General features: G+C 42.4%; 1 protein-coding gene across 1 annotated transcript in view; it reads right to left on the reverse strand.

The window, feature by feature from the left end:
• Nucleotides 1-1,797: 1,797 nt before the first annotated feature.
• TPPP (tubulin polymerization promoting protein) overlaps nt 1,798-26,535 on the reverse strand; it is a 33,384-nt gene continuing 8,646 nt past the window's right edge. The window contains exons 2-3 of the mRNA XM_086614788.1: nt 6,783-6,936; nt 1,798-1,992 (exon numbers count right to left, since the gene is read on the reverse strand). Coding sequence (XP_086470914.1) covers nt 1,798-1,992; nt 6,783-6,936 — 349 coding nt within the window. The remainder of the gene's footprint in view (nt 1,993-6,782; nt 6,937-26,535) is intronic.

Here is a 26,535-nt window from a genome sequence, read left to right on the forward strand (position 1 = left end):
CTTTTGGCAAATGTCCCTCCCTCTTCGAAACAAAACCCCAAATAAATTACAAGCAAACCACCAAAACCTCCAAGCCCACCAAGGAAGCCCTTGCCTCTGTTTGCTCTTGTCATTTTGGTTTCAGGCTGATGTATAGGCTCGAAGGGTCACTAGAGGCAAAGTCACAAGAAGGGCCACCACGCGACGTCAGAAAAACAAATCACGACAGCCGAAGGGCTGAAAACCAGAGTGCTGTTTCCAGATGTTGGCCAAATACAGACTGTTGGTACTCTGAGTGGGATGCTGATGCGGGTGGGGGAAGAGCAATCAATTTATTAACCCTTAGTTAAGAGTTGAACGTGAAAATCAGTGCACGAGCTCTTTTTGAAAGAAAGCAAAGCAGAACTGCTAGCAGCTGGTTTTGAATACTGAAAATCTTATCTTCCATAATTTTAGAGAAGCAGAGTAATACATCAGGGTACTTGCTTAGCTCTTGCGGAAAATTGGACCAGCCTTTTCTTTCCTTTTTAACCAATGATTTATTTTTATTCCGAGGGAGCTGTTTTGGCATTCTGGGCCCCAGGCAGGTCACGCTCAGCTGCCTGTACCTTAAGCCTGTGGAGTTGATCCTCCTGCTCTAGCAGCGGAAAAACATTCCCATCAATACTATTACTCCCAAGTTAGGCAGCAAAAACGAACAGAATCGAGTCCCTTGGCTTCAAACAAATCTAACATAAAATGTAACCCAGTCATAATAGTGTGTTTTTGTGGGCACATTGCACCTAATTACATGGCTATTAATTGTAAATGTCTTTGTTCCAAGGGGCTGTAAACTTTCTTTATGTATGTTAGAGCTTAAAGGGCATATGTGCCAATGTATATGCATAATAATATTCACTTAATAGCAATCTGATCGGCAGTGTTTAGTCTTAATCAACATTTTAAAGCATTATTAGCTTAATGCCCCCTTCATTTCCAACATGAGGCAGTGCAAACTCGAAAACAGACTGCAAAAACCTTTAACAGACTTTCTCAGTAATGCCTGGTTCCTCACTCTCAGGTTAGTACAACAGCCCCAGCCAAACCCAGCCAGAGCACACACAGCCACAAGCACAAAGCACAGACAGGAGGAAAGTAAGGGCTGGTATTTTCCACCTCTTTCTGTTGACGTAAAATACTTTAGAACCTATACTGTCCTAGAAATAGCGCTTTTTTTTTTTCAGTTTTTCTACAAGTGGTGTACGACATTTACAGGCTAGCACCTTGTGTATTACAACCACTTACTCCCCAATAGTATATTGTTGAATGTTTAAAGGAAAGTGCCAATCCCGTATAAGACGTTCTAAAAAATGCCCCCAAACAGTAGTCAAATGAAACCGCATAAATAATGGGATATTCTTCAGAAATATCTTTTCAAGAGGTTCAAGAGGTTCTCTTCGACATCCTCAGGACAACTGGACATTAGGAATGTTTGAGATCTTTTACTTGAATTGACAAAGTGTGGTATAACTGCTCTTGACTTTGTGGGGTTTTTTGTCTTTTTTTTTTTTGTCTAAAGCTCAACAAAATAATGAATTTTTTTGTACCGATACATTTATTTTTGCCAATATACGCATGAGGAATGTAATGAAGTGGCGTTGTGCTGCAAGTAGCTCAAGCAGATGTTGAAATCAGTTCCAGTTCCTGAAAACAACTTCTTGACAACATAGTCTTAGCATTCACAATAACCAAAACATGTGGGATTCATCTACATCATTCTTACAAATATATTCTCTTTTCCCCCCTCTCTTTCTCCCTCTGTGTTGTAAACCCTCAGCCTTACTTGCTTCCTTGCACTTTATGATCATATGTGCCCGCGTGCTTATAGCCAGATACGTATCCTGAAGCATCCACCAGATCTTCTCGGCCAGCCTTGCCTTTTCCTTTCCCACTGGGGTCAAATCTCTCCTTGTGAGAACCCGTGAATTTTGATGTATCCGTAAGGCGTGATACGGTTGGAGATGAAATGGCTTTCTATTGGAAGAGAGAAAAGAAACAAGAAAAGAACCACATCAGAAATCAATTATTCTTAATGCAGATACTTGTACACGCTACCGACGTTGAAATCTTTGCTAATGATGGAGACCACGTAAATATCTACTCACTTCCAGCAAAAGGGTACCAAAAAAATGCTCGTTTCCTACCATCACATACAATGACAACAATCATACAGCCCAGAACAAAACAGTGCAAGTTATGCCAAAAATTCCTGGAAGAGCCTTTCAATATGAGATACTTCTGATTAATAGTCAAGTTCTAAGCACCAAAGAACAGTGTCTCCCACTGTCATAGGCAACAGTCATGTTCAAAACCCATTCTGCCAACAACCAAGCATAAAAGCCTGGCACCACCAATACAGAAAAAGCAAACCAACACAGCTAGACTTCATCGCTTCAAGAGACAAATTCATTCTAAACTCTACGATTCATAAGAAAAGTAACGAACTAGAAGGACTGGAAGTTATTTTCCATGTTAGCAAATTAGCAGTCTATGAACTGGCGGTGAGCAAACTTTCCTCTGCATTGCTTCCACTGAGTCACATCAGGCTAGTTAAAAAAAAAACCATAAACAAAGTTTTGCTGTCATTTAGACAAAGAAAATTTGACTACACAACAAGAAAGACGGTATTTCACAGAACGATGTAGGAGCATGCTAACCTGTGTGCTTGGACTGGGAGCAGACTCTTTGATCCTTAAGTTTACATTTTAAAATCAGGAGAGAAGGGGCACTAAAGGAGAAGGGAAAGCACGGACGATCTTTGTGTAGGAGTGGAAACGGAGCTAAGACGAACAAAGACTGAAAAAATCCAGGTGTCCTTTTTATGTAGGCCACCCTGTTAGGGTGCATTTTAGAGACAGAAGCGACAGAGGCTTCACTGCAGTGAAGTAAATACTCTGGAAACTTCTCTTTCACCAAAAACCTCATTCCCTCTCTCCCCGTCCTCAGCCTAAATAAATGCTCATTAACGAGACCTAACGAACAGGCTTTCGAAGTCACACACAGCTCTTCTGTGGGACGACACATGCTGAATATCTTTTAATGCTAAACAGTAAAAGATGAGAGGCTTGGGAAAGATGCTTGAACCTGTACCAAGAGGAAGAGGATCCTTGGATTCAGTGAGACTGGAAATGAGTGCTGTAACTCGTACGCCATGGAAACCACGCGTCCTCCACGCCGGTTCAATAAAAGCTGCGTTGAGAGAATTTGTCCACATACATAACTACTTAATGAGAATCTCATGTTGCAAACTTCTGCTTTTCTCCCTCCAAATGTGCCCACCACGTGACACACACAATACTGCCCCGCAGCTTTACCTTCACATGAGGCCCTGAAAGGTGGTGTGGAGGTGTGAGTTCTGGCACTCTCTGAAAGACAATGACCACTGGAACATCTGTTTCTAAAAACAGCATTGCTGAATGACCTTTAGGGACTTCGACTTTGCAGTCTCAGAGTACCTTTTGCAGAAGTGGTTATTCTTCTAGATTGAAAACCAGCAATGAAGACGATGCTTAGGAAAAAGTAGTGCTTCTTAACACATACAGTTTTCTTGTCCGTATTGGCCTCCTAGCACCTTATAACCAGGAAACCTGCGTTCACAGCTTTTTTTGAAAAAAACCCACCCCCTGTGATCAGTAATTGTGTTAGCAGCCCAGCTAGATAAAATGAAAATGCAAGAAAAACGTATCAGCTGAGACATCGAAAGTAAAAACGCCCAGTCTGGTGCTCAGCTGAGAATTTATTCTTTCTGTTCCTCAGGGTATTAGTAAATCAAACAGGTTGTACACACAGTCACGCCACAGAACCAAAGGATTGTCTGGTCACTGGAAATTCCCCTGAAAACTCTGGGAAAACAAAGCCACACGCTTCTGCAAGAGCACATAACCTGTGAGCTTCACCCTGGGCACAGGCACCAGGAATGCTGTGCCATTGTAAGTCCTACTTGTGAATTGCTGTTTTCTTTGGAAAGGGCTTGTACCTTGAACACAAATCCTGGCACAAACAAGCAGGAATAAGCTTTTCTGTAAGTATAATGTTTCCTGTTATGCAGTGGTCATGAGTAAGAACCCAGTCCCTACCTGAGGACGAACCGTCAGACCGCTCGACTGCACAAAGTCTTCCACCCACCAACCACCATTCCGAACCATGAAGCACCCAAAGTAGTGGGCAGTATGTGCCCCCCACCTAACTTGTGGCAACACATGGGCTCCCCACTTCATTCTCACTTGAAAAGCCCTGCGGGCCGTAACGGCGGCAGGAACACACTACTAAAGGCCGACTGCAGGACGGAATACACGTGAGGAAGTTTCCTTCACTTTTTAAAGTTACTTTTTAAAGTCATTACTAGACCATTCTCCCTCCAAAAGAACATAAGATGCTTCTTACTAAAGGCACTTTCTTAACTACGGGCACACTTCTTGTGTGTTCTTAACAAACTTACTCAGAAAAGGAAGATGCCACCTGTGACTCTCCCCATGGAAGCCAGCAAGGAAAAAGCTGGGGCACGACACTTGCCAAAGGATCTGTCATTGTCCCTAACACCAGCAGAAGCTGCCATAGAAGATGCAAGAAAGCTTATCAATATAATCAAAGGACTAAATTTACTCCGTGTTCACTTATACAGCACTATTGCTAAAAGCCATAGGATGCTCCCAGTGACAAAAGCTATTTGTGCTGTAAAGATGGAAATATTCCAAATGCAAGAGACAGGGGCAATATTCAGTATAAAGTTAATTAAACTTAACACATATTTACTTCCCTTGTATTTCATCACCACTGTTTATGGAAAATCAGTTGTCTCAGCGTGCATACACGCCGCACTCTCACATGCAGGGAGGTGTCTCAGACACTCTCCTTGACTGTCTTTTCCGTTAGCAAATCCCTCATCAGTGAGGAAAAATGTAGGAGGAAATGTGAATAGTGAATATAAAAGTGCGATAGTGAATAGCACAAGAGGCTGGATGAGGACAAGTTCCACCTTAGCAAGTCAACACTCTTCCTTCTTTTTCCCCAGGAATCAGGGACAAATGATTCTGTCTTGTCATATAGCAATTCTGCTTGAACTGTTTACTATCTGGAGTAAGTTATATAATCTCTCTAGTTACATTTTTCTAAAGGCAAGAAATTACTTGGAGCCAAGCTCCTTCCCTTTCTGTGAGCCCACAGGAGCATCCATTTTCCTTCTCTTATTTGCACGTACAGTTAACCAGAAAGTTTGCATATCACAGAAGATGCACATGAACTTCAAATTTTTATTTTTATTTTTTAAAAAAAACCTTTCTCTTTAAGAGAAAAATTTTACTTAGCACAACAGAATTAAATCTAATCACTGTATAAACTCATTTTGGAATACCAAATGAATCAACCAAAGGTACTTTCCAAAAACATCAAGAGTTCTGTTCTCCAAGACTGACCGTTTTTCCCTTCACTCAGTTATTTCCATCAACACAAGCCAGCAGCTACAATTTCAGTGTCTTTGCCTCTATCAAAGAGAAGTAATCACTGACAAAAGACATGTTCATTCTCCAAGCTTGTATTTTTGCTGATATTTTGCTGGACCGTTGTGCTCCCTTTAATCTTAAAAAAAATCATAGAATCATAGAATGGTTAGGGTTGGAAGGGACCTTAAAGATCATCTAGTTCCAACTCCCATATAATATTTTAAAATATTATAATATTTTTAAATATTATAAATAAAATAAATATTATAAAATTTTTAAATATGATAGTATTTTTTAAATGGCTGTTGCTCCTTCACTGTCAGTTTCCAACCAGAAATGAGGTCACAAGACCTCCAACTTCATGGAAACACCTCAGATGAGTCAAGAAAGGTATATATGCCTCCAGCTTTTCAACTGAAACTCCTCTTGCATCAAAACCTCACTGAGAAAATCAGAACAGGCCACGGTCTCTAATTTGAAGTCATCATGTGTTTTTTTGTTAGCAATTCAGTATTTTTCTCACCTCATGTCAATGTTTACAGAGAAGTGCTGCTAAGGCAGCGAGGAGCTTGGAGCGTGTGGCATACAAGAAGATGACAGAAGAGGGGAGGCAAATCTTATTCCAGTCTTCAAAAGAGAGGTTATATTAGAAATAGAGCCAGTTCAGAAGTACATAGTGCTCCCTCCAAAAAAAAATTGACATTATTTGGAAGACAGGAAATTCCAACTAGATACATGAGAAAATATTCTTCACCACTGTGGCCGGTCAAGCACAGAAACGGCTTACCTAGAGAGACTGGGGACTCTCTATCCTTGGAGATTATCCAAAGTTAAAATCATAAACTCACAGAACAATTTTTGTTGGAAGGAACCTTTGCACACAACTCCTTATCCAGCATAAACCCCTGCTCACACCAAGGCTCAAATGAACTTGCACAGAAACTTCTCCAGTCAAGTCTTGAACATCTCCAAAGATGGAGGTTCCACAGCTTCTCTGGGCGACTTGTTCCAGTGGTTGACCACATCAAGGTAAAAACCAAACCAAAACAAAAAACCCAAAATCTCATGTTCCAGTGAAACACTGAACAGGTTGCCCAGAGAAGCTGTGGCTGCCCCATCCCTGGAAGTGTTCAAGGCCAGGTTGGATGAGGCTTTGGGCAACCTGGTGTAGTGGAGGGTGTCCCTGCCCATGGCAGGGGGGCTGGAACGAGATGGTCTTTGAGGTCCCTTCCAACCCAAACCATTCTGTGATTCTCTGATTTCTATGTTCACTGCAGCAGAGCAAAGGACAGCTAGAACAACCCATCCATTCCGTCGGTAACATACCGTTACTCCAGATATAATTGGGGCTTTTCCTTCAATTAGTTTATATATTTCTTGAACTGCTTCCTCATCGCTCTTATCTTTAAACCGCTTCTTGGAGAGTTCTTGCAGAGCTTCCTTAAACTGCTCGAAAGTGATAGTTCTGGAAGACTTTCCCCTGTTGAAACACAAAGAAACGGGAAGATGTTACCAGCGAGCACAACACGCGTTCCCAGAATAGCAGAACACTTTCAGTTTACCACAGTGAATAACTGAAAACTGCAACAGGACAGGAAGATCCACGCAGCCCATTTATGGTGTCAAATAAAACATATTCCAGGAACATGGCTTTTTTTTTTTACGTGCACCAGTAGGATAGTGCTTTAGGAACTTCCCTTGAAGAACGTTGGCAAATAAAGAGGAAATCAAGGGAATCGGCCCGCTGTCGGAACGCCTGCAGCTCCTTAAATCAAACACAGTCTCATGTGGCTGGTCACTTGTAAAGCCTGAATGCATAAAAGACAGAAGCCGAAGCATCTCAGGTGAGTTTTGTTATTTAATATTTTTTATTCCTCTTTGAACAACTGGTTATAACATTATTCATAGGGCACTATTCGTGTTTTCACAATTAAGAACAGTGCTGTTGTGTAAAGCAAACTATTGAAAGGCATTTAAAAACTTGAAACTCCTCCTCTATTAAAGACCGACGAATTTTATTTAAATTTCATACCTGTTTTTTTTTTTTTTCTTAGACCATTGCCTTCATAAAACATTCGCAGGTTCACGGAAAACACAATATAGCAATCCAATAAAGTCACAAACCCCCCGGAAATTCAGAGCTGAAGACTTGCTGCTGTTTTCCCTAACGGGAAGCCCATATTCCTACACAAGTATATTACTTGCTCAGGTGGGAAATTCAAACTTCACAGACATCTATTGATACAGTCACTCCTGCAGATCTCTTACACCCATCAGGCCAAAGGGTCCAATGGGTAAAACTCTTCCAAAGAAAATCAGCATTCACTACAGAGAGGTGCGTAACCAACAGGGGATTCAAGCAAGGCTGTTTTCTGGTGTTTTAAAATATTCCATTTAGGCAGGAGACAACGTAGTGGAGCACATGCTGTTCCTTTCTTTTCCCTAATATGAAACTATTTTTAGTGTTCCTCACTTTAAAATTCAGGTATGACGCCAAAGCATTAGTGAGATGACTCACCGTTAAAAAATAATAAATGTTTTCTTTTATATTAATTATATCCCACGTGAAGCACACCTTTTCCTGTACTATTCAATTACAGCTTCCCTGCTTTTCAGAAGAATCATAGAAGCATAGAATCATAGAATCGTTAGGGCTGGAAGGGACCTTCAAAGGTCATCTAGTCCAACCCCCCTGCAAGGAACAGGGATATCTCCAACTAGATCAGGTTGCTCAGGGTCTCATCCAACCGGGCCTTGAACGTCTCCAGGGATGGAGCATCCACCACCTCTCTGGGCAACCTGTTCCAGTGTTCTACAACTCTCATGGTAAAAAATTTTTTCCTAATATCCAACCTGAATCTACCTCCCTCTATTTTAAAACCATTACCCCTTGTCCTATCACAACTGGCCCTCCTGAACAGCCTCTCCCCATCTTTCTTGTAGGCCCCCTTGAGGTACTGGAAGACCGCTATAAGGTCACCCCGGAGCCTCCTCTTCTCCAGGCTGAACAGCCCCAACTCTTTCAGCCTGTCCTCATAGGAAAGGTGCTCCAGCCCTCTTATCATCTTCGTGGCCCTCCTCTGGACCCTCTCCAACTGGTCCATGTCCTTCTTATGTTGGGGACTCCAGAACTGGACGCAGTACTCCAAGTGAGGTCTCACAAGGGCAGAGCAGAGGGGGAGAATCACCTCCCTCGACCTGCTGGCCATGCTCCTCTTGATGCAGCCCAGGACGCGGTTGGCCTTCTGGGCCGCAAGAGCACATTGCCGGCTCATATTGAGCTTCTTGTCCACCAGTACTCCCAAGTCCTTCTCCTCAGGGCTGCTCTCGATCCATTCTCCACCCAGTCTGTATTTGTGCCTGGGATTGCCACGACCCAGATGTAGGACCTTGCACTTGGCCTGGTTAAACTTCATGAGGTTGGTACGGGCCCACCTCTCCAGCCTGTCGAGGTCCCTCTGGATGGCATCCCTCCCTTCCAGCGTGTCGACGGCACCACACAGCGTTTTAAGCCAAAATTTAACAGATTAAAGTAAAAAATTTTCAAAAATTTTTATGATCCTTATGCTGATGTAACCTTAAACAGCACCACCTTTAACAGCAGATGTCTTCAACTGCCTACCACATTATGAAACCCTCGAAGAAAGAGTTGAGAGTCCATGTTGCTGGGAAACATGCTACTAAGTGAGTTTTGTTTGCTACTCAAGCACTTGTTTTTCGCTAATTTAGAGAGCATTTCAAGGAAATCAGGGGGGAGGAAAAAAAAAGCAGCAAAACCCACCCAAGCCGGAGCAGTCCCTTCAACAGCGACAGCTGTTTACACGGGGGTAAAGGCCAGATGCAGGACGGAGAAAGTGTGCACTGGCAGCAGCAACCTCAGGCCAGAAAAACTACACAGAGAAATGTAATTTTAATTCCAGCATCACTAATAGCCACTGGGAAGAGCAAATCCATCTGTCACCAGTTTATCTTCGATCTCCTCTCAGCCACCTCCAGCGGTTAAATGCCCCTCACAGCTGGAGGGGGGTCTCCACTCCTGAAAGCGGAAAGGAGAGTTCCCAGTTTTGGACACCAGCAGTTTGGAAGTGACTCCTACCCCAGTTAATTAAACACGAAATGAAATGAAACTGTATCCCAGGCTTTTAAAACAAGGAGAAATTGGTTATTCACAACAAAATTCCACACTAATGCAACCCTTTACGTACCAGTCATGACCAGCACCATTTCGAGCACAGCCCAACATGTATCAAATCCCTACATCCCACACACTTCCTATTTTAGCCAGAAATAAACTTTATCTGTTTTTTTTTGAGCAAATTTTGCTGTTTGCAACTACTTGTCCACTTCAGGTGAAGCACATGCTGGAGTATCTCATGGAATCAGCCAGTAAAAGAACACCATGACAGTGGGAATGAAGAATATGAGCCAGTATTTCATTAATCAGGAAGACACACGGAACGAACTGCAATTAACTACTTGGAATTTGTCCAGGATTCTCATTAATAAGTTTAACATCCTTCTTCTGATGAAACATGTCCAAGCACTTCTAACTAACTCAAGAGGTCAGGACTTTACCTTGGTTTGTCTCTCCTGTAGAAAAAGACGGCACTGGTGATCCCTGCAAAGCTTCTGCACAACACCAGACTGAGAACGGCCCTCGGTGCCGATGGGCTCATGGCCCCGTCCAACACATGGACCTTCCACGTGCAATTTGCTGTAGCACACAGGTTACCCGGAAGGCTCTGATCGGGATTGCTACAGTTTAACTTGGATCAGCAGTCAGGATCAGCACAATGGGAAAGGGAACGACCGCTTTCAGCAAAAACTGGTCCAAGTTCATGTTGGCTCCTTTTATTTTTAATAACACATAGATGGGGTTGCTCAGCCTGGAGAAGAGAAGGCTCTGGGGTGATCTTCCAGCAGCCTTCCAGTACCTCAAGAGGCCTTATAAGAAAGATGAGGACAAGATTTTTAGTAGGGTTGTTGCAACAGGACAAGAGGTAATGGTTTTAAAGTAAAAGACGGGAGATTTAGACTAGATACAAGGAAGAAATTTTTTACAATGAGGGTGGCGAAACACTGGAAACTGGTTGCCCAGAGAGGTGGTAGATGCCCATCCCAGGAAACGTTCAAGGTCAGGTTGAACGGGACCCTGAGCAACCTGATCTGGGGGAAGGTGTCCCTGGTCATTGCAGGGGGGTTGGACTAGATGGCCTTTAAAGGTCCCTTCCAACCCAAACCGTTCTATGATTCTATGAAAAATGATAATACTAAGAACACTGCATGACACACGAGGCAGTCGTACCCTCAGTTTATTTCCACCATTTTTAACGCCCTGTTCACATGTAGGAAGACCCTTCCTGACAGCAGCTTTTCAGAGGTCATGAAGTGAAACTAAAAAAACCCCTAAAAATCCCCAAACAAACCAGTCTCTTTCTGTTAAGCAATTGCTACAAAGAATCAGCTTCTTTGTGTATATTTGTAACTTGTTTTTAGAAGCTCATTATAAATATCTCGTTTCCATAGGAATAACAAAACAAATACATTAACTTTCATTTTCCAAGTGTAACAAGTTCAAACAACTTGTCTACGATTAAGTATGCCAAGGGCGATCTCCCAGCTATTAACACTCTCCACTCAGGTTTGGAGCTCCAGAGAGTTAATAAAGACCTCGAAAGAAGAGAAAATACTTTCTTATTAAAAAACAAAAGGAAAAAAAAAGAAGACGAATGGAATAGGAAGAATGCGTGAACAGCTACAGAAACACAACACGATCAGACACTGGAAATGCAAATTAAAACTATCTGACCAGAAAATGAGACAAAATGTTAAACAGTAACAATAGGAAGAAGGTGGGAAAGAAAAAGATGTCTCTTTTACAGAAAGAGATGTCATAAGGTTGGCCACCTCACTGAGAAGAACAAAACACGTACAAGAGGGACATGAATAATATACATTTTTAGAGCTTTGTACTTCATTCTGACACTAAGAAACCTTTATGTTTAGGAAGGACACATCCTTACATGCCATTCTATTTTAAGCTCCGATTCTTACAACAGAATTACTCTGAGGCATCATTCTTTGGTGGAGGAAACAGCGTATTCACGGTACGCTCATGAAAGTTGCTTGTGTCTACATCTGCCTTTGGGAACAGACTGAACACAGAAGAATTTTAGGAAGCTTCCCATCACTTCCCCTTCCTTGATGGGTCTCTCCACATGTAACCATTACAAACAGGGAGATTCTGAAACCACTCAAAACGGGGAGATTCTGAACTAAAGCTTGAATTCCTTGGTTTGCTCTTGGGAGCCCACACTCACGGATGTAAAAGCACCGGTTCCGAGCCCGGATGTCGGCACAGCAAACGTAAAGTGTGAAAGATCAAACATCAAAGAGCAAGTGGTGGAGTCTTCCTTTGCAAACATTACTACCGACAGTGTCCTGTGTTCACAAGATTAGAACAACGCAGCGTGAAAACGTACCGCAGCAAATTACTATTTCTGTTTTTTGGACTTGAAGGCTACTTGGATTAACAGTTGTCTACGATTTTAGCTGAAAAGAAGAGCAAAGCTAAACAAATACACTCCACATAGCCAATATCCAAAATCCTTGACGAACATTAGAAATCTTTAATCTCCATAGCACCAGTACAGTTCAGTGTCACTAGAGCAAAGTCTCCAGTTTAACAGTTTCCTGTCTTAATTTCTGAGCTACCAAAGGTCATCCCATACTCCCATCCCAAAAGGTCACTTTTCCTTTCAATTTGCTTAGATTGAAGAGGGGAAAGAAGACGTAAAAACACTCAGAGAAGCTTCTCTTCTTGCAAGCATGCCAGAGAGGATTACAGCAGGATCCAATAACCAGGACTGGTCTGCTGTGGAAGTTGTCCTCTCCCCACAAAGATCTAAGGAGTACAGAAGGTCTAAGAAGGGTCTGAAGACACCGTAAGTAGAGATGGGAGCCCAACAAATGTTGTTGCATAAACTCTTGTCCAAGGAGTTTTGTGTGCAGGGTTTATTGAGTCACAACGGACTTGGGTGTCTCAGTCAAGTAAAACTCAACGGCGTTGTATCTTGTGAATCAGCACACACAGGATTTTGGGTACTCCCTATATTTATTCCCTTCTCAAGGCAGTCTCATTCATTCGGAAGACAGGCTGAAGGATGGCACTGGCAACAGAATGCCTGAGTGCTTATTGGTCACAGTTTCTGCCTTCCTGGCACAATAAGTTTAATCAGGCAGCTTCTGATTTGTAACTACTGCTCCCACATCCATGTAGGTAACTGCTGACCAAATAATAAGAAACACTTCTGAATTACCAGAATTAATAATTTAAATTAGCCAAATTCATCACACAAAGGTGTCACGATAACATTGAGAATAGACCACAAGTCAGACTTTTTACCCCAAACCCTAATAAAATATTTCCTAATGACGCTCAGACCAGACTTTGAACTTTAGCTGTTTCTACTTTATCTTAATAAACAAATAAACAAAGGAAAGTGCAAAGTGTTTCTTCTAAAACATGTTTCATTTTTTCTTTTTCTTTTTTTTTTTTTAAATTAAGAGAAATCATAGATGGATCTTGCTCAATTTGTCCAGAATTTTTAACTTTTTTTCCCCAAAAGCAATCTGCAATACTAAAAACTCACTACAGCTGAAACTCCTTGACTTTCCTACAAATAGATTTTTCTGATTTACCACTTTACAGCAGCAATGTCACAATTATTACTGTGGTATTTCCCAAACCATTCATTCCTGTTCACTTAGTAGAACTGACATCTATTCTTTTCTTGCTACTCATGGTAACACATGACGACTTCTTGTTGTAGTCTACAAACATAATGTACATTAATAGCAACGGTTAGTGGTATTTGTACTGTACCTGTTGACAGTAAAAGATCCCACAGATAAATTCTTTGCAGCAAAAAAGGTTTGTACTAAGCCCAAGCAGACTTGTGTACAAATTTGACAAATGCAGCTGAAGGCAGAAGGGCGGGGGGGGGTGGGGAAGGAAAGATACTGTAATAAAATTCCATCAGGTTCTTTGGGCAGCACTCATAGCTCTAAAGAAAGGTGGTTGTAAAAGAACCAATTAACAAACCCAAACTCGAGGTATCACCTTGCATCAGAGACTTCCACTCAATTAATGAGTAGAATTGAGATACTGAAATTAGGCATCTGGATGTTGATGCAAGCAGGAGTAAATGGGCCAATTGTTAGGAAAGAAGATATCCTTAGAAAAATGATCCTAGGAACAAGATACAGCAGAGATCTCCAGCTAGGGTAGCAGTCCCTTCTGGAAGGCAGGCATCTTTGAGGGCATGGCTACTTACCAGAACATGGATTCCCTTGAGGGAAAGACTAGGACTGACAAAGACAACATCCAGATGACCTTCACAATTACTCTGTCACGACTTCTAGCGTCTTGGCCAAGTCGGACTGAATGGCTTCATATACCCCACCATCATAAGCCAACGTCATCATCAGTTTCCCCATCATTCCAGGAGAGCAAAGCGACAAGAAAGGCACAACGCAAAACACAGTGCAAACCCATCTCTCCGTATCGCGGCAAGAGTTGTGACTTGCAGAAACTGCTCTGGCATCAGGGAATGGGCAGCAATGGGCAGAAGAACACCCATCATTCGCTCCAGAACTGAACTTGGAAGAGCCAGTTTTCTTCCAGGTGCTTTTTGTCCCATTACTGAGCAGAGTGCTCCTGGGTCATGCGCAGTATCTGAGACTGTGCCAGCTTGTGAGCTGCCACGCTTTGAAACTCTGAAGCAAGAGGACTTCAGCAGCTCACTACACCAGCAGTCAATATCTTTATCAGGCTTTATTTTATTCTAAATATTTCAGGCTTCTCTCATGAAAACTCTCTTCTCCTATATTTGAAGTTAATCATCTTCTCCTCTTGGCTTTGTTTTGTAGCATTTTCTTCCTATGTGCTTCACTCACAGGGAAAATTCATTTGCGTTAAAATAAAAATCTGGAGTTTTTTTTTAAAAAAAAAAAAAGGAAAAAAGGGGCAAACCCAAAAGCTATGAGCCTATCAGATAAAACAGTATTGGGAAGGGAATGAAGAGGAGGACTGGAGAAAGAAAATGACTTGGCAAAACCATGTAGTAGGTAAAAGCTTCCAAAGGAATGGAAACCCTAGAATGACTTAAGGGGGTTAAGGAGATTAATGTGACTTAAGAGGGATGAGGAAAAGAAAAAGTCCAAGCAGAAAGAAGCTCTGAAGGTTATATGGGGCTTAGAGGAAGAGATGAAATTCGCTTAAAAGAGTAGCAGAATCCACTTGTTTGGGGTTTATTTGGGGCTTTTTTTCATTTTAAGAGAACAAAAATAATGTTATATCTGGATATTTAAGAATAAAGACCCAGTAATGGTTAGCCAGCAGTAAAAAGCTGCAAAGGAAGTATTTGGAAAACTGTGTGAAGCCTGAAGAAAGCACATGCCCCAGCTTAGGTCAAAGGAGTTTGCAAATGCATTTCTCATGACCAACATGTACTTGAGTTTGAAAAGAGATGGAAATACGCGCTACCGAGTGGTCTTTTCTTTGCATGATGCCCGTTAACAAAGAGGAGAGATGTTCTGGCTGTCAATCCCCTGGGCTCTACTCAACGAGTACACACCCAACGGATACAATTACTACCTTTTATCACAAGCATATGGTGTGTATCCTCCTACTTCTGAAGAAGAATCCAACAAATTTGGATGCCCCGACTTAATGGGACATGTTGGTCAGGAACAGAGAAATCTGCCTTTCGGGTGCATGAGGGACTGGCACTGTTGGTCGGCTCAGCCGAGGTGGAAGTTGGACACTACAGGACACGGCAGGGGTGAGCGAGAGCAGCAGGGAAGTTAGCCAAAGTACAGGAAGATGTAAAAAACAGACAGCAAAAAAAGAGGCTGCAGACAGGTCTTAGACTCAAATAGCAGGGGACAAACTAGTGCTGAAGCAGGGAGACAGTGTCTCAGAATCAGCCTTCTTCAAACACGCTGCTTTTTTCTCTAAGGGCTCAATGTCTTTGCCGTTCTCTTTGGTTCTTGTCATCGGAAGGATGTGCACTAGGCTGGGCACCACCCGGATCAGAGGGGATGGGAACACTGTGAACCACAGGGCAACAACCTCACACAGTTCAGAGCTGCCAGGGACTCTGCTGAGCACACCCAAAACATGAAAACCCAAGAGGACGATGCTGTAGCACTCATTAAGTCAGGCTCATACCAACAAATGAAAGCAGTTAAGGACAGCTGAAGATTTACTAACAGTTCTCAATAGCTAATCATCCCATCTGCCAGTCTTCCCGGCTGTGATGAGCTTACTACATGAGCTAGTGGTAAGAAGCTCTTTTCTTACAATACTCCATAGCATCCCGTCTTTCGGAAGGCTGAAGAAGCTGATACAGCCGCCGCGGTTTCAAAAGCTCTTTCCGCTCTTGATGTGCAGAGGCTTATGGTGAAGGCATTACAGCCGAGAGGACGGGGCAAAGAACCAGCATCACCTGTACTTTGCCAGTTAAAGCAGTGTTTGAACTCGCCATTTGATAAATTAGGGAAAGAAAAGTAGGAAACGCAGATAAGGCATCCTTCTAGGGCTCATCAGCAATCCCCCACGAGCTGATACATCTCACTCATGTCCCAGAAGAAAAAAAACCCACCAAAACCAAAACAAAAACAAAAAAACCCCAAACAAAACCGAAACAAAACCCAAAACCAGCATCTAGGTTTGTTTTGATTCACCCTCCCCAGTAGTGTGATATTTGGTTAAAAAGGAGACCATGTCCAACAGAAAAGGGGCCTACAGGAAAGCTGGAGAGGGACTTTTTACAAGGGTGTGTAGTGATAGGACGAGGGGCAATGGATTTAAACTGAAAGAGGGGAGATTTAGATTGGATATAAGGAAGAAATTTTTCACTCTGAGGGTGGTGAGGCACTGGAACAGGTTGCCCAGAGAAGCTGTGGCTGCCCCATCCCTGGAAATGTTCAAGGCCAGGTTGGATGAGGCTTTGGGCAACCTGGTGTAGTGGAGGGTGTCCCTGCCCATGGCAGAGGGGTTGGAACTGGATGATCTTTGAGGTCCCTTCCGACCCAAACCATTCTATGATTCTACGTTGAAAGGAAGCTAAAATACCGTCACAAGCTGTGACCATGGGCAAGGCCAACGCTGCACGACCAAATACCCGCGAAGCAAAAGTGAATTTATTCAATCCCGAGCAGTTAATCCATAGAAACTACACAAAATTGTTTGTAAGTATGAAAAGAAAAAGATTCTCAAGGACAGCTTTCACATTATTAGCTATTTTTCAGGACTTCTGTTATATTATTAACCTGACTTTGTATAGATACACGACGGAGACAGGAAAAGAGATGCAACCCAACAAACGTTCGTGTGAGCGCTCTCGACAGCCAGTGACCCTCCTTACTGCTGTCTCTCCACCTGCACTATGTTCAACAATGTCGACATTCAAGGAAGAAAAGTTACGTCTTTTGATGAGACCAGTTACCCAAGAAGAGGATGTGGCATTTGGTAGAGGTAAGAAAAATGAAATGTCCACAGGAGAAATCAAACAGTTACATAAGACAGCACTATTTTGATTAGTGAGACTCAGAACAGAAAAGCTCAGGATCTCCCTAAGGACTAGACATCGTACGATGATATGATACATCTTACTCAATTCAGACAAAATTCAAACACAACTACGAGAGGTCAAAGAAAAACGGCATAATTAAATAGGACTTGACACAGTAAGATCTCAACTCGTTAAGTCTCAAGCTATTAGGGCTTAAATTCCACTTCCATTAAGAACTGAACTGGACCTTGAAAGTAAACCATTGCCCAGGGAACAGAGTAACAACTGAATCCAGCTCATTATTATGCAACAACAGTGAGGATCCAAGCTTCTTTCTAGCAACATATCATCCAAAAGCTTTTCTCCTCTCAGTTTTTCCTTAAAATTACATTTAAAAATTAATCTTTTATGTGCTGCTAACTTTCCTAGAATTTCTTTCTTGTTTTCCTCCTGGGATTTTGTGGTGTTTCAGCAAAAAGCCTAGCTCCATATCTTTACAATCTCTACTTCTACAAGGGTTTAATTCCCAGGCAGGATCTTTGTATCAGCCCACATCCAAGTGGCATGAAAAGAACAACATGAGATGGTGGCAAGGCAAAGGGTGTATATTGTGGGGACGTGTTTTCAAATCACCACGAAGCTCAAGTGAAAGTGCAATTTGAACATTTTATTGCTTGTTCCTATAGGGAAAGATGTCTGCAACACTGTTCCAGTGAGGCCTCTGACAAAACTCCCGCCTTAATTCAGAAGTTACAGTATAAAGAAAAAAAAATCACTGACCGAAGACAAAGAAAATGAAGGAAGAGATGGGAAAAGCAACTTTGAATTCACATAGAGCATATTCACTCTATTACTCAGGCACTGCAGCTGTCTGTTAATTACCATGGTGCCAAGACACAGCAAGTTTACTCATATTTCGTAGCCAAGAAATTTAGAAAGCGGTAGCTGATAGCTCCTCTCCAGCTCCAGGATATCCCCCCCTACTCTCCAAGTAAATACTTCCAGTTACAGACTGGTTTGGGGGGTTTTTTTGAGAGAAAAGCATAATACCATTTAATATTATGCATAAGAAGCGTCTTCGTATAGCTATTCCTGAAACATAATTTGAACACGAAGTGACACGGCTCGATGTATTTGGAGACTGCAAGAGCAGCTCATCGCTTCCAAAAATGCTACTATGGAAGCCAGAGCAGTCCCATCTAATCCAAAGCAGGACTTTCCTTTAGAGTTTAACAACACAGCATTGAAAAACAACAGATTTTTATCAGACTGTCCCAGTAAGAAAAGATGGGTTTACAATAGCAACATTCCAGTTTTTTCAAAGGATTTCACAGGTTTGGAATTCTTTCCATGTCAAATCACATATAAGCATGAAAGCACTTTCTGAAATCAATGACAGCTCAACAATGGCAAACTCTCCTGAGAAGTCAGATATATTCAGGTAAGTAAAAAAGTGTGTGCATGTTGGTTTAGTGAAGACAGGGAGAAAACAGGGACATAAGTATATCTGCTAAGTCTTCTGCTGGCAATACTAGAAGGTGGCAGCACGAAAAACAGACAGCTGGCGTTAACTGAGAGCACAAGCCCAGTTTATGGGAATCATTGACCATGGATGGAGATAGAAAGGTGTGAAATCAAGAACGACACGCCAAGTGAAAGAAGAACAAACTAATGATGATGGCAGCCCATAGCCAGGGGTCGCATGCAGAGACACCCACAGGACATCTGTTTGTCACAACCAACGGCCAGGGACCAAACCTCCTTCGAGAAAGGAGACTCCAGACCGCAGACACACACACAGCAGAAATATCATACTTTCAGGCAACACAAGACATATAACTCAAATAACCAAGAAAACGCACACGTCTCCCCTTCCGAAGATGCCTTCCCACACGAAAGGGAAAACTGGGTGGTCACAGGAAAGCTCTAAATATGCAGACGGTCTCCGACCTTCCCATTCTGTGTGTTCCTTGTATGGGAGGTTTAAATCTGTGTTAAAAACCCAACATTCACAACAATGTCCAGCTCCCCACATCCCTCTTCTCTTCAAGTCTTCTGAAACAGCAGTTAGAGACTTAAAATTACTGATGCAATTGTCTGCGTTGCCAGCAGTCATTCCCACTTTACAAAACAGAAAGCAAGACAGAAAAACAAGCAGACTGTGGCCAAAACAGTCTCTCAAACAGTTTACAATGAGAGTAGGAGAATATTTTAAGAGATATCCACCTGGAGAGAACTGTACTATTTAAAAAAATGAAAACAGGAAACCTATAGTTGTTTGATGTGCAAAATATTCCTCCTAAGCTTTACCCACGAGTAAATAAAGCATACACAGAAAAAAAAAAAAAAAGGCACGTATTTGAGATGTGTACAGTCTACATTTCAACATTTCAATACTTTAAATCATGTTCTTGCTTTGGGTACAGCATTGTTCAATCAGCTACAAACTTGCAGAAACACCAAGTTACTTCAACCAGGAGCAAAGCTATTAGTTCACTCAAAAACTGAATGCACACAAAAATTTGTGGCAAAAGCATTTTCCTATCATCTGAAAAAAACAAGGGGGAGAAAATAAAAACAGGAGATGGGAAAAAACCCAGCACAATCTATGAGTCCAAGCTAGTTCTTACTGATATGAAAAATTAGGAATTAAGCTGAACTTAAACAAGTATTGTAAGAATTGTTTTTAAAATGTCTGGTCTTGCATTTTTAAAATCCTCTTCACATGACAAAACAAACTGAAAAAGCCAAAGGTGCTCAAGATACCAAATCCAAATTTTTAGAAATATCTCTAAATTTGCTCTTGCCCTTATTTGGCAGACACCGTGCTTTCTAGTTCAGATCACACCCAAGTCATCCAGAACACTGGGCACCTAAATGAAGGTTTTTAAGCAACAAAGAGTCTCAATTGGTGAACATGGTATTTCCGAAAACCACGTCCACGAAACTGTGACCCACTCAGAAATCCTGCTGAACACTAATTCACTCAGGTGGGGTGCTCGAGAGAACGTCAGAAGACAAATTCTATGTCAAGAGCACAGTTTTGCTCAGCTCACCTTTCACAGCAGCTTTGATTTGTCCTTACCACTGCGAATGAATAGGGGAACACCAAACACATGGAATTCTTCTCATGGAACATAATAAAACGCTTTCGTACAGCTCAACAAAAACAAACAGGCCAACACTTCTCAGAGAGCTGATGCTGCAAGAAACAAGAACAGTTTTCAACAAGATGGTGACAAGAAACCAAAAAAGCCCAGCAAACCAAACCCCAAAATAGTCAAGACCCAAGGCTGCTTCCATCCAGACCACAGAATAAATGTAAGACAATTGCCATGCCAACGGGATCCTTAGTTAAGCACAGTGCTAGAACTTTTTGTATGGATCCAAAGAAGCTAATTTGGCTTTCAGTGGCACCTTCTGTGAAAAAGCTCTCTTGCGACGTTTCCATACAGCGATGCTGTACATACCTACCGCAGAAATTACTTCTCTCCGCTCACTCAAGCATCACTGTCACTTCCAGAGAAATCTGACTGTTCTTTCACAGAACAGGTGCTGAAATACCCTCCAGGAGGACGTACCAAGTGAGGAGCAGTTTCTAACTACTGGGAAACGCCAGACTTTTCGCACAGAAGCTGCAAAAGGCTGACGTCCTGCTGAGACTTGTTAGCGGGTCGCAGAACATTATTGCTCATGTGTGCCATAGGGATATACGTAAATTTTGACACGTCCAGGCGCATTTGGAACATCTCCAGAGAAGGAGACTCCACAACCAATATCTCCATTTTGCAGAGATACGTATCTTTGCACAGCTGAGGTTACAAACAGCAAATGCCTCTGCCTGCCTGCTTCTTTTGTACACCTCAAGAGCCATCTCAACGCGTTTCCCACCCCGGCACAAAGCTGAATGAAGATCCCCCACTAATGCTACCGGGGAATGTCTGCAGAAGTTCCTCCCAGGTGGTAAGTGCAGCCCCTGGAGCTTTGAGATCTACACAGTTCAATGTGGGCAAAGCAGAGAGTGGAGAGAAAAAAAAGAGGTGGTTTGGAAACCACAGAGTTCTACTCATCTCCTGGGAGAAAACCTAAGCTAAAGTTAAAAATTTCAAGATAACTCTACCAGAGGAAGTCTGCCAAACCAGTAGTTAACAACAAAGCTATGTTGAGCTTCAGAAATAAGCCTTTTGGATTCAAAGACAGTCCTCCTCGGGGTGTGAGAGACTGATCCCCTCTCGGCGTCCAAAGAGGGAAACATATTTTACTAAAGAAAGTCTCCGTTGTACCACAGAATCCGCAGAAGGGTCCATGCCACCGACAGCTTGGCACTTTGTGAAAGCTATAAACAGAGAGTGAGCAAAGTCCCTGTGGGAATCTATCTCCTCCCCTGGATTAAAGGTTTGTTTATCAGTCTGTACAGTGCTGACTCATGTGCATCTGAAACCAATCCAAAAGAAATGCAGAAAACGATGACAGTTGACGCTAATACAGATGTTCTCTCATTTACATCTCAATCCTCTCAACTCAAAGCATGAGCTGTATTTAAAAGATCCAAAGGTTTATAAAAAATAGAGGTTTACCCACACAGTTTTCTATCTTGCAGACATCATCGTGGTGAACCAAAATGACAAGGAATAACTGGGAAGCCTCCAAGATGTTGGAATGAATCATGAAAGCAGAGAGGAGACTACGAAAGAACAAGTGTACACTATTTTGGAAATCTGTGACTTACTTAGATCAACAGCTACTGACGGAAGGTATTGAGCCAGCACCGGGGAAGATTCTGACAATTTTGGAGACGTCTAACGTATCTTCAGTGATTGAAGATCTTCTGAACTATTAGAAGAAATTTCTGCCAAATTTAGCCTGCCTCTTACATCTGCCACAAAAATCTATCAGGGCACAGGACCCCGCTGCATGCCAGGATGAAATCGAAGCTGTCCTTAGATGAGCCCAGTTGAACAACGTTGCTGTGATCAGATACGACTGAATAGTCAATAGCATTTAATAGGCTCAAAATATCTCAGAAGCTCTTCCTTCCAAAAAAAGACCTCTCGCAACATAAAAGCCATACCAAACACCAGAAACCTTCTTGAAGAGGAATACAAACTCCCTTTCGATGCATCTTTCATTCTCTGTCAGGTCACAGCTCTCCAGAAGACTGTCTTACCTACCAGATTCTTATGTACGCATTTATTTGCGATACAAAATCTTCTGAATGGGGATTGCTGATGCATTCCCACGGGACCTAATTCAACATCTGGTCTCTCACACTCCACTAGCACTGCCTGCAGGGTAGATGGCTCTTCGTAAGCGAGTCATGTATATCCTCACAGCCTATAAAGCAAAACTACAAACCGACTCTTGTATGAAAACGGTATGACAAAAAGACAAGAGATGAAGACAACGTCACGTACACACACACGGTTAAGCTCTATGTGCTGCACAGTGTACACCAGCCTGCACAGGTCTACTGTAGAAACCCTCCACCACAAGCAATGGACAAACATCTTTGCAGGGTTACCTGCTGGTCATTTTTATCATTAAACCTCTATATTATGTATGTTTATATAAGTAGTTAATTTAAAACTAGCTGAAGTACTTGATGCACCTATTTATAGTTGAATTAATTTCTCACAGTAAGGATAGCAAAACCAGGAGGAGCTCGACAACAACTGGTTCAGGCCAATGCTCTGCTTCAAACACTAAACAAAGTCTGATAGGGTAGAATATAACCCAGGCAAACTTTATGCATGGTTAAACAACTCCTCGTACACCTAAACAGTTCAACAAAGCCCCGTGAGACCGCGGCTATGAAAACTAAGATGTCTCTGTGCCTTTCTACCCTGCAGCAGAGGTAGGGTGTCCACCCTTTTAGAGGCACCAGAAGTCAAATTGTCTCACCCTTCAAGGCTCCAAAAAGCCTCACAGATTTCCAAGTGGAGCTCAATGAAGATAACAAGCAGAAATGTTGGCTGGAATTCTTCTGAGTATGTGCGAATCAGGCATAGTTTATGTGCTTCGTTTTCTTAAGCAAGAGCATATGACAACAGTGGAGAAGCTGTGCTGTTATGACTTCTTCCAAGATTTAAGAGATCACACTTGCAGCAAGCACATATAGGAATCTAATCAATACTTGGCATAAGTTATTCGGATAACTGTCTCCAAAAAGTACACCTTGTCATCTTCTTTATCTCAAGGCTTTGATAAATGGAGCTGAAACACTTCCAAGAAGTGAAAATGTCATGACAGATAACATCAAGTCAGCGTCCCTAACATTAAAGAAATCCAGTTCTCTATGGGTAGCACAGAAGTCTGATAGCTCTTCTGAACATTTACTGTTTCCCTTGGTGACTGCCACTTCGTTGTCCTTCTGGGCGATGCCTTTCACAGATTGGTACTTAAAGACACAGAAGTAGAACTTACAGAAGCTGATTGGGTGGCACGGTGTAGCACCTGAAAGGGGAATAAAAGGAACAATCTCCCAAGCATGCATGATACACTGTGTTGTTGGTCACAGAACACTGGACTAAATCAAAAAAGGAATTACTAAGATCAGACGAACTGTTACAAATGGCCAACGTTGACTGAAGTTGCGGTCGGCTGGATGTGCAGGTCACACTCAGACCCAGACTGTTAAATCGGGAAGCAGAGTTCATCTTATCAGTAGAGGAGGAGGAAAACAATTAGCTTCTCTAACAGACTGCTCAGTATCCTTTCTGTAGCTCTCTTCGCCTGGCTAGAGCAGACCCAACAGGCCTTTCCAGAAAAGGAACCTGTCTGGAAGAGGAAACCACAGTTCCCGATTTTCTGTAAAAGTAAGGAAATAATTTCCATTTATTTTTACCATAAAAGCTTAGAAAAATCAATCATACTATTTGTGCTCTCTCAATAAAGGATGAGCTGCGGGAACACATAGGAGATGTATCAGTCCTCTCAAGGAATTACTAAATAGAATACTCTTCCAGGACTTCCTGGCAGCAAAACACGTTTAGTCAGATTATAGTCATTACTATAGTCATTACTATTACTGTGATTTGCATTCACACCACTCATTACCTTTAATTATTAGCATAAAAAAATGTCCTGAACTCAAATCACAAACAGCTCACCACCATTTTCACCTGACATCTATTTCCAATACGATGCTTGAAAAGTATCAAAACTCTTTATTTTTGGATATATACAAGAATATCACCTAACAGAGTGGCTATTGGATACCACATGGGGTATATATTTTCCTTCATCATAGCTACCTTTCAGCACCTTCTCCTGCTGTTTTCTTGTATTTGAAACCTATCTCTCAACTTACAATGCACTTTAGATAAAAAAGTAAGACCCTATAAATGCCAAATTACTCTCTTTTTCTTCCTTTGTCTATCTATAGGCTCTTTTAAGAATACCAACTCACCAGCTTGTTTCTTTTGTTACCAAAACCAACAACAAAAAAGAAAAACCAACAAACACTTCACTTAAAATCTTCTCCCTAGACACCCTTTTGTAGAGCTGTAGACACTAATCAATGCATACTACTTGGCAACCTGCAAAACCTTCCATTGACACCATGCCAGATGAGAATAGTACGACATGTGCTAAGTGTTCAAGGCCAGGCTGGATGAGGCTTTGGGCAACCTGGTGTAGTGGAGGGTGTCCCTGCCCATGGCAGGGGGGTTGGAACTAGATGATCTTTGAGGTCCCTTCCAACCCTAACCATTCCATGATTCTACCCACACGAGCACCCTGATCTCCGCTTGGATTACAAGTGCCCCAAGCATCTGTTTCCATACAGCATCCGTGAAAACGTAAATAGCTTAAATTTGGAAGAAAGGTTACTACCTGTTAAAAAGTGAGACAGAGGAAGACTGAGCACAAGGAATATGAAAACAGGGTTTGTTATGGCCCCCTAAAAGCAGCTTGGCACGCAGCAGTAGTAGCTGCTAGATACAGGGAAGCGACGAGACAAGAAGGCAAACAGTGCAGTCACCGTTCTCCATCTGTCCCATTCCAGAGCATCCTTCTTGCAGAAGTCAACACACAACACCTTTTGGGGAGATACAGACTGCACGTGGTGGTGAGTAAGAGCTGCCCACCCTCTCCTCTACGATCCTCTGGTCAGTAGCCTCTTGTCCTACTCCCACGCTGCTCTGGGTCAGGCACACTGCCCGTTCTCAGCGCTGCCCGCTCCATTCAGAAGTTTAACAACCACCACCCCGCACCCAGTAACAAACACCTCGAATACCAAGGAGCAGATAAATCCAGAGTTACTCGGTACTGCACTGGCAATTATAACGACTGTGTCTAGAGATACTGTATAACTGAGTTAGATCCCAAACAATAAGCACAGACCTATCTTGTTTTCTCATACTGGTTTTTCAGTAGTGGTGTAATGAACTGCTATCACGTTACAGCATCACTGCTATCTGTTGTTAGCTGAAAGAAAAACAACTTCTCCTTGCACACACTTTTATGATGATATAAAAGCTATCAGTTGCATCTTTTAGCACAAAAAAATACAGCCACTGACAGCCCAACAACTGCTCCTCTCATTAGCTTACTTTTTTTTTTTTTTTATATATAAACAATATTTGCAACTGAAGAGCACAGAATAAAGACCGAAGCCATCTGGGCAATGAAGCAAGTGCTGTCATGTGTCATGAGAGTCACAGCCTGGTGCCAAAGATCACCACTGTTCTGCAGCTGCTGGTGCCCACCATCACCAATGGCACTAAGTGGTACAAAGCTCTGCTGTATCAGCAGAGACGGAGAGATGAACAGGACCACAGCAATAACTCCTTCTCACCAGATGATGGTGGCTTATCCTTATCGTTGGAGCCTTGTACTTGCATGTCTGCTGCAGAAGCATTCCAGAAAGCTTTCTGCTTTTCTAAGTGTCCTATGAAGCTTGTGCCACAATCATGAAAACCGGGTACCGGTAAGACTAAAATATTCCCCACAGGAATATTCAGGGGCTCTTCCTTCCAGAACAAAGTTGAGGCAAAGAAGAAGGAAGACGATTCCATGCTGCTAAGGTCACGTTCTTCATATTCCATCAGCACTCACTACCACCCTTTTTCCGGAGCACACAGTTTAACACACCAAACTCATGCCAAGGAAGCAGAGCACTCACCTGGCACAAGGTCCCAGCTGGACAACCAGGGCAGTGCCACCCCACACAGACAGAGCAGCACTGCTGCCCCTCCTGCAGCCAGCACAGCCCGGGGCGAGCTATCGTTAGCTGTGTGCCACGTGCCTGTGCACAGAACAGGGCACCATTCCCAAAAGGGATCTCCAGAACCAATTACTGGGAAGCAAACGCATCAAGAAAAGCCACTGGGCTTCAGGAATACCACACTTTAATCGTCCTTCCTCAGCTCCTCACTGAAACTGAATGGGTTTTCTGCATTTGCTCCCTCAACCATAAAACTTGAGTATCTACTAGCATTTCTTCCTAGAAAAGGTTGCCATAGAGATGTGCTTATGTAATTAAAATGGTCTGGGAGCCT

The sequence above is a fragment of the Tauraco erythrolophus genome, chromosome 7 (assembly GCF_009769465.1).
Source record: "Tauraco erythrolophus isolate bTauEry1 chromosome 7, bTauEry1.pri, whole genome shotgun sequence".
NCBI classification, from domain to species: Eukaryota; Metazoa; Chordata; class Aves; order Musophagiformes; family Musophagidae; genus Tauraco; species Tauraco erythrolophus.